This window comes from Asparagus officinalis, chromosome 4, assembly GCF_001876935.1.
Source record: "Asparagus officinalis chromosome 4, Aspof.V1, whole genome shotgun sequence".
NCBI lineage: Eukaryota > Viridiplantae > Streptophyta > Magnoliopsida > Asparagales > Asparagaceae > Asparagus > Asparagus officinalis.
The window spans coordinates 41,826,290-41,834,841 of NC_033797.1; the positions used below are offsets into that span (position 1 = coordinate 41,826,290).

General features: G+C 36.6%; 1 protein-coding gene across 1 annotated transcript in view; it reads right to left on the minus strand.

Moving 5' to 3' along the window:
- Positions 326 to 8,552, minus strand: part of LOC109838566 — a 13,821-nt gene continuing 5,594 nt past the window's right edge. Inside the window, exons 3-12 of the mRNA XM_020407004.1 lie at positions 8,321 to 8,376; positions 7,163 to 7,287; positions 6,970 to 7,064; positions 4,634 to 4,839; positions 1,769 to 1,957; positions 1,492 to 1,698; positions 1,161 to 1,314; positions 990 to 1,053; positions 817 to 897; positions 326 to 734 (exon numbers count right to left, since the gene is read on the minus strand). Of these exons, the coding sequence (XP_020262593.1) occupies positions 658 to 734; positions 817 to 897; positions 990 to 1,053; positions 1,161 to 1,314; positions 1,492 to 1,698; positions 1,769 to 1,957; positions 4,634 to 4,839; positions 6,970 to 7,064; positions 7,163 to 7,287; positions 8,321 to 8,376 (1,254 nt within the window). The 3' untranslated portion in view covers positions 326 to 657. The remainder of the gene's footprint in view (positions 735 to 816; positions 898 to 989; positions 1,054 to 1,160; positions 1,315 to 1,491; positions 1,699 to 1,768; positions 1,958 to 4,633; positions 4,840 to 6,969; positions 7,065 to 7,162; positions 7,288 to 8,320; positions 8,377 to 8,552) is intronic.

Sequence of the window (8,552 nt, forward strand, 5' to 3'; positions counted from 1 at the left end):
TCATCTAATTTAGGGGTCTTTTTCGCTAATATGCTTTGAAGGGGCCATATTAGAGGGGCAAAAACCCCCCATCAAATAACTACAGTTAAATTGCATTTAAATGACCTATAATTCCACCAACATTGCACTTAAGTGACCTTTATTTTAAAACTGACCAAATAAATACCCCAAAGTATTTAAATGTTACCGATCACTATCCCAAAGTTAAAAAATCCCTAATGGTGTTGACATTTCTCTGTGTCCAAGAATGTCATATAATACAAAGTACTAAAGTGTAACTTTTAAAAAAATTGAAACATTAAGTAAACAAAAGGGCACCAAAGTGTGATAATTTGAAGCTTTAGGCATTTATCTGTAACATTTAAATACTACGAGGCATTTATTTGCTCGGTTTGAAAATAGCGGTCACTTAATTACAGCATTGATGAAATTATAGGGCATTTAAGTACAATTTAGCCAATAACCACAGACTCTAGTGATACCATCAAGAGGATAGCCATAGATGCCTGTCACGAGAATCAAACGGATGAAAATTCTACTAACTGGCGATGCCGTTACAAGATAGCATCCATAAATACGGGACCAGCTTTGTTTTCGAAGGCTTACAGCACAAAATAGACATCATAGGACTGTGCTTGCCGAGATGAGAAGCACTAGTCAAAATGTGAACTCTTCAGGCAGCTCCTGAAACTTACTAGATAAAAAACTCCTGTACTTCCCCTTGAGATCTCTAACTGCAATGATAATTTAGGATTTGTTGTATCACAAGAAATAAATAATTTGGACGGAAAAAAAGGTTAGCCGGAAATTCATTACCTTTGGAATCAACAATCCCTGTTTTGCCCTCTGGCGCTTTATCGGATAAAGTGACTGAAGCAAGTCTAATAATCTCCTCACCTATAATTCCAATAGAGAAAGTATAATAACAGTCAAGGTACTTCAAGGTTGCATAAAGGAAACTAAATACGAAGGACAGCACTCCATCTTACCAGTTATATGCTTTCCACCACTGTTAACATTGATCAAGAAGGACGAGATCTCATTATTCTTTAACTAACAAATAAAGATGGAAATTAATCATGAGCGAGGTATGATAGTCAAGAAGATATTATCGTTAATGAGGGGTTATCAAGGAATCACAAGAAGTTTTTAATACGTACATGTGACAATAGGGCAATGGCAAGTGCTAGCGGATCAAGAGGCGAAGGACCTCTGCTGAAAGCAGGCAAGAATTTTCCATCCTGATAGCCTGCCAAAAAGTGATAAGCGGCTTGTCCTGGAGACAGCTTCGATACCAATGGAATTGCACCGGTGCTGCAATTTGGAAAAAGCCGTTGGTAAAATGTCAGAAGTTCACCAGCAACTAAAAGCAATAATAGAGGATGTGAACGCAAATTAAAGCCATCTCAAACCCCAAACTTTGATTTCATGAACGAAGCACTAAGAGAGTGATCTTAAGACAAAGAACTTTGATTTCTGAATTTATTTCACCTGTCAGCGGAAGCAATGATCACAGAAGCAGGTTTCTTTAGCAGCTTTTTTGCAGGACCTTTAGTTCTGAAAAAGGGAAGCACACTATCAGAACTCAAAACAACTCCAGCATCTTGAGTCACCAATGCCTGACAAAGATCAGAACAGGTCCGAATAGTGTCTTCCGAAGCAAACAAAAGAATCATAGAATCACCAGCCTCAAGGAGCCTGAAAAAGCATATAGTAAATTGTCGACCACATAATAGAGTCAAAATGCTGAAACGTAAGCACTTGGTACCTGGCAGCAAGTGGAAGGCCTCCCCTTGCAGATATTAAAGGAGCAGCCAAAGCAGCTAAGGCATCTCTGATAGCATTAGCATCAGCGAAAGCTCTACCACACAAAATGAGGGATGAACGCTCTATGTCGGCTGCTGCAAATCCAGTAGAGGCTTGTGTTGCAAGACCAAAAGCCTGACTGATTCTTGGACTACATCATTAGCAGGAATAATGGAGTCAGATTTGTACTGTATTTATATAATCATACCAGATTTCAAGTTTAAGCTCTATAATATTCTTGTAAGGAATAGCACCTCTTGATTTCGTAATAATAGAAAGATAGACCAGATTCTAGGTCAATACTTCATTACTGCATCAGATGTCTATACTAATAATCTTAATTGTGATGAGAAATTTAAACCATTATTGATAACAAAACTGATTTGATGTTGTGCATTTTGCACCATATAAAATATACAATAATGTCATCAACCAATTTGAGAAAAATAATAGTGTTGCTAAAGTTTTGTAACTTTAGCAAAGTTTTGTAACTTAGTTTTATGCAACAACTTTGAGCATGATGCAAATCAGTAACTGTTTAATATGATACAATAGTATGAATCAGATCTACACCTAGAGAATATAAACTTGCATGGAGAATCCCACTAACATGTTATAATATTAACATGGTAACAAGGTAATACAAACATTTCGAGTGTTAGACTAGCAGGAAAATTGTTACATGATTTTGCAAAGTTCTGTAACCTAAAGTTCGGCTAAATTACCAGATTGGTATTTTTTGTACAGCCCTCTTATCAATTTGATATTTTTGCTAAGCCAATCGTGCAATTAGACCCAAATCTTCACCACCGGCGGAAAAAAAAGCCATGAAACCTCAAATGAGGCTATTAGTGCTATCTTATTCATGAGGAAAGTGCTAGAAGATTATTTGGCGCATAGATATAAAGAATAATAACTATGACCAAGCCTATGCAAAAATGTTGAGTCTAGAAGTGGCAACTTTTAAGCCGACCCGCCAACCCGACCCAACCTGACCCATTATAAATGGGGATGGGTCAAAATATATGGGTTCGGATCATATACGAGTCGACCCAAACTACCCATTTATTAATTGGGTAAATTCGGGTCAATCCTAAATGACCAGTGTAACGCATTTAACGACCTGTTTAATCACATAAATGGATACATGCGTAACCCTAGCGGTGATCAATTCCATCCCCTAGATTCTTCTTCGTTTCTCCAGAGCAAGTCGGGGAGCTTCTTCGGTAACAACTCATGGAGGGACCTGAGCAAGAGGACGAAGCATGAGGGTTGATCGTGGTGTCGCTGATTAGTGGGCCTTTGATGTTTGTGGGATTTTTTGATACTTTTTCAGAAATCAGAGAGCTAGAACGAGGGGTTTGGATTTTTCTCAACATTTCCGAATAATAATACATAGGAGCATGTCAACCTAACTTCTACCTTGTGCAAGAATAAAATCTCTTAATAACTGCATGTAATTTAATTTTGGGTTTGCAAAATAGAACCAAATGACCGCCTGTAGTTGCGAAAGACCCCTGTTGCTGCAAATAGATCCACTGATTGACCCTCAGAAGGTCTTTTTGTTAAAAAAGTAATCTACTCTTTCTTTGAGGGTAAAAGAGCCAAAAAATATATAAATCAGAGGTCTATCTGCAACAACAAAAAATACAAGGGATCTATTCGTAATCAACCCAGTAATTTTTTTTAAAGAGAAAATTTGATGTTTTAATTTTACTATGACCAAAGAAAAATATGATTCCATCTGCAATTTGTTTATAGTTAGGGGTTCATTAGCAAACAAAACCCCGCTTAACTTTGGACGATTGTCAGATAACCCCGTTAAGTTTGAAAATATCAGAAAACCCCCACTAGGTTTAGGGGTTTCCTAATAAAATCTTAAAGTTAAAAAGGGGGTTTCTAATTATCCCTATACTTTAGGGGGGTTTTCTAATATTTTCAAATTTATGGGGGTTTTCTAAAAATCATCCAAAGTTAAGGGAGTTCTCTGACGTTTAGCCTTATTATTCCCATATAATTATAGAGCAGATGGCCATTATTAAATCTAAATGGAGAAAGAACTGCGAGCTGAACCCCAGTTTATAGGCTAAATATAAGCTTAGTTATTATCCTGGATGAAAGTCTTGCTGCCATATGCATCATAATATCATATTCAACTTTATGCTTGCTTGCTTGATCAGTTAAATGTTGTTGCCAAAGTTTTGATATTTTAGTTTTCATCTAGTACATATCAGACATAAAATCATCTAGCATGTTCTTAGAAGCTTGCAAATTAACAGTTTAATACTTATTCGGGTCACTCGGATCGGGTTGGCTAATCCATTTAATAAATGGATCGGGTCATCGGACCCGTCTATTAAACAGGTCGGGTTTGGGTTAAACTTATATGGGTTGGGTCATAAATGACCCGGCCCGACCTGTTTTCCACTCCCAGTTGAGAGTCCACAACAAAAAAGTAAATTCTGGGACAAAGAAGGGGAGGGCATAGTATTACCTCCAAATACGGTGAAGAGAAAGCTTGGAAGGCGAAAAACTGCTAGGAGGAAAGAGGTTTCATGCCTTCTTTTTCTGACGGCAAAGTTGTGGTCTAATTTCACATTGGGCTATTAAAAAAAAACGTCGCCAGAGCTAGAAAAAATACCAAACTGATAAAAGGGATGTACCTTGTTTTATACACAAACAATTTTTGGCATGATGCAAATTACTAAATGCTTGATGGGATATAATAGTATGAATCAGATCTCCAGCTAGGGAATAGAAACTGGTGTGGAGAATCCCGCTAACATATTAACTATAATTTATGACTGATGTGAATATAACAAGGTACCTGATATTGCTAGCAACATAGACTGTTAAGGGGCAAGAGTCATGGGAAACTGCTCTGCTAGGTGTTTCCCAGAGGATATGGGAAAGTGACAGTATTGCAGAGGGACTATCACTTATGACACGAACCTTTGCATCACATTTTCCAGCAGAAGCAACAGCCCCATCTTGAACAAATACATTAGATACCGAAGAAATATGAGAGGTAACCTACAGCAAAAGTTAAAAAATACATAACAAAAATTATTTTCTGATGGCAATAGCTCAATCTGAATTTACAATGGCATTGTCATAATCCAAAATTTTCCACAAAATGGGTTGACAAGAAATGCAACTTCAAATTGAAAAGGAGCAAGATATTTTAACACAATCAATCATTTTATACTAGGTGCGAACTGGCAGCCAAAATTAGATAGTAAAAGGAGATGCTAAGAAAACGTAGCAGGCAAAGTTGGTTGGTAGTAAAATTTATTATCGTATGCAATTGCTGATGGAACCAAGAAATATGAACTATTAGTTACACGCTTGAATGTAAATCTGGGAACTAGACGAGTTGGTTGTTTAGATTGTGGTATGTATTTCAATTATCTGAGATTTATCAGAGAATTTAGAAGAGCACTGAACTAAATCACATAGCCCACTTGTAATGCTAATACCATTATTTCAGATTTCAGATATAATTTTTTCAATGTCTTATATTTACGATAGAGCAATAAGAAGAACATGATGAATAAGAGAGCCTTTATCGGAAATTTTAGGGATCAGCTAAATTAATCCTTGTTAGGTACTATTAAGGACAACTAATTTAGTTAAATGAACCACATAGGATACTTTTTTTTATTGCATCCAACCAGTTTGGCTTATTTTTAGTCCTTATTATTCCATCAATTATCCTGATGAATGCATTAGTTGGGCTCCTTGGCAAATGCTCAAACCATAAACCAGGCACATCATCCTCCAACTTTCAATCATGGATTTTCTTCTTCACCCACGCACCCACACAAATGTTCACATGCACACATAGATGTTCACATGCTCACACATGCACGCACACACAAGCACACAAACACAACACACATAAAACAACCAAATGTGCACACAAACACACACACACATACACACACACAACCGCACGCACACGCGCGCACACACACACACAACAGAATTGTACCAATGGTGCAAGCAGCTATGTAGCACGGACACGGATCCGACACGGCCATCCGACACGCCGACACGAGGCAAATCCTAAAAAATACATAGGATACGTGTGTTCGACACGTGTGTCCGACACGGACACGACATGACACGGCTTCATGTTATGTGTGTCCGTGCTTCATAGGCAAGCAGGCCTTAACACAGCATTTTAAGATTACGTGCTGACTTGGAGACCACAGAGTCGTCAAGGGATAGACAGGCCATATGCACATGTACATTATGAAACAACATTGGACTGCACCACATCTTATGATAAACAAATTGCTAATCTAAGTATGGATCAAATAGAAAACATATCGGCTCAACACTTTTATGAAATTTTCTTGATTAGGTAACCTCACCTTCGTTGTGACTACTCTGTGTACACTCATGACAGGTGAAGCAGAAAAGAACAAATCAAACAACTTAGTTATGAGGTCTAAGGTATAACACTAAAGAAAAAACATAATACACCGTCCAATATTGAGGTGTGAATCAATTGATGTAAAATATAATGTAATAATAAAACGTGCAGTTCATGATATAATTTCAAATAAACAGTATATTTTCTAATAGTACAAAATCCGTACAGGAAATACATTTAGCGATTGGCCATAGATTACTGTATGAACTAACAAAAAAAGTAAAATAAATTTTTTTTTTTAAGAATTGACGTAGCAATTCATGTAATAAAGGTAATCAATATTAGCCGGATAATATCCCCATACATATATCATGCTTTTAACATTTCTCAATTTACTTAGAGCATATAAGCATGTACTTTTAGTTATCAAAGTGCAACTGAACCTATGGAATTGTTTCGCAATGCATTTTCAGAATCCATAAGTTACTGAGTAATGCATGATAAAATCAATTTTTTGTTGTGTTGCACTCATTTCAAATGAACTGACATAATTAGACCAAACAGATTAAACAACTTCCATATTGAGGAATAATTAATGTGTTGGGTAAGCATATCCCTTAATTACAAACAGCACCAAGATCTAGATGCATGGATAAATGTCAACCATTGAGCCAATAGTACTTGGAAAAAACTCACTTGAGTTTACTTTCAGGTAACATATCAAAGAATGCTGGTGAACACAATCAAAATGGCCATATTGGGCTTTCTGGAGTATAATATACCTGTTTTAAAAGTTCAGCAAATTGTGCCCTTGAAATTTTAGAAGCTCCCTCCACAGCATTTCCTCTCACGTGAAGTGGAATACCAGACAAGCTTTCTACAAGAATCTCAAACAACAGGTTTATGCATTGATATATGAAGCACATTCAGAACTAAAAGAGTGACACAGAGAATGAACCTGAACTTAAATACAACCTAATCTAGTTGCACCATTCTTTTGAAGCTCGGAGGAATCCAAGTTATGAAGTACCTTATCCTTTACTATTACACCTCTTCCAGCAAGAGCCCAGTTCAGTGCAAAAGAAAATTCTGGGCCCTCCCTGTACCATGAACAAAAGAAAACAATAACATATCATGAACTAGAAATAAGCACATATGCAGACAATCAAATATTCTCATTTAACTATAAGCATATCACCCACTGTTGTGATCACTGCAAGACATCTAACTTAAGGCTACTTAGGCTAGCACATGATAATTTAAGTTGGAGAAATACTGTCCCAAACACTAGTCACATCTTGAGTTCAAGCACCTGCAGCTCTTTTCTCAATGTCGTGGAACAAAATAAGCAGTCATGTATCTGCATTCTTAAGTTAATTGAAAAGTTTCAGACATAAAGTAAAGTTTCTGCACCATCTGACATACCGTTATTTTCGATAGCTGCTTAAAGTCCTCTGATTACTTGGAACAGGCTTGAAGGATGAGGATGGTTGTGTTTACGGGCTTGCGAGAAAATGTTCCTTCATTTAAGAGGCTAGCATTCAATAAATAGGCTACTAGTAGTATATGGTTAATATCTCAACCACTGAGATCAAATGACCTTTAAACTTCAAAAGCTAAAAGCCTGAGGATTGTTGGGCTATGGATTCAACTTGATTTACCAAAAGTGTCAACCTAGGAGCATGAGAAGAGTAAAGAAAATATGCACAAAGGCAACCAAGTTGTACCGGGGATTTGAATTAAACACAGCGCCTATTTGCTGACTAGATAAGTCAAAAGAAGAATAGAACACAGTACAACATCAGACTGAATAAAAAATTTACATATTTTTACAACTTCATTTGAAGATGATGTCATTTTGGTTATTTATTGAGTTGGCTGCTTTGGATATGTATGCATATGCCTGTATAATTTATTGGGTGGGTAATGTATTGCTTATGTAACAAGCATCAAATTCAGACTTCCCCCTATATATCTGAGTCAGGAGATCACAAAATGAACACTTCTCAAATCAAGTTGATCACATGTATGACTGCCTTATGGAAGCGAGTTAGTGACCAAACACTTTGATCTCTTCGTGGCACAAAGACAAATACAAAAATCAAATATGACAGAAAAAGAGAAATCTCATACCTAGGTAAGGTTACAGATCCTGCTTCCTCTGCAGCTTCTGACACTGAAACTGTGTACTGAATGTCTCAGAAAGTTTAAAAAAAAAGAAACTATAAGGTATGACAATAGAACTTATAACAATTTGAAAAAGTTAACTAAATAACAGCTACTAAATATTACTGAACTAAATGATACTAACATAAAACGAGTTGTGCACGTGTTAGAAGACATGCAACTTAATTTAATGCCTAAT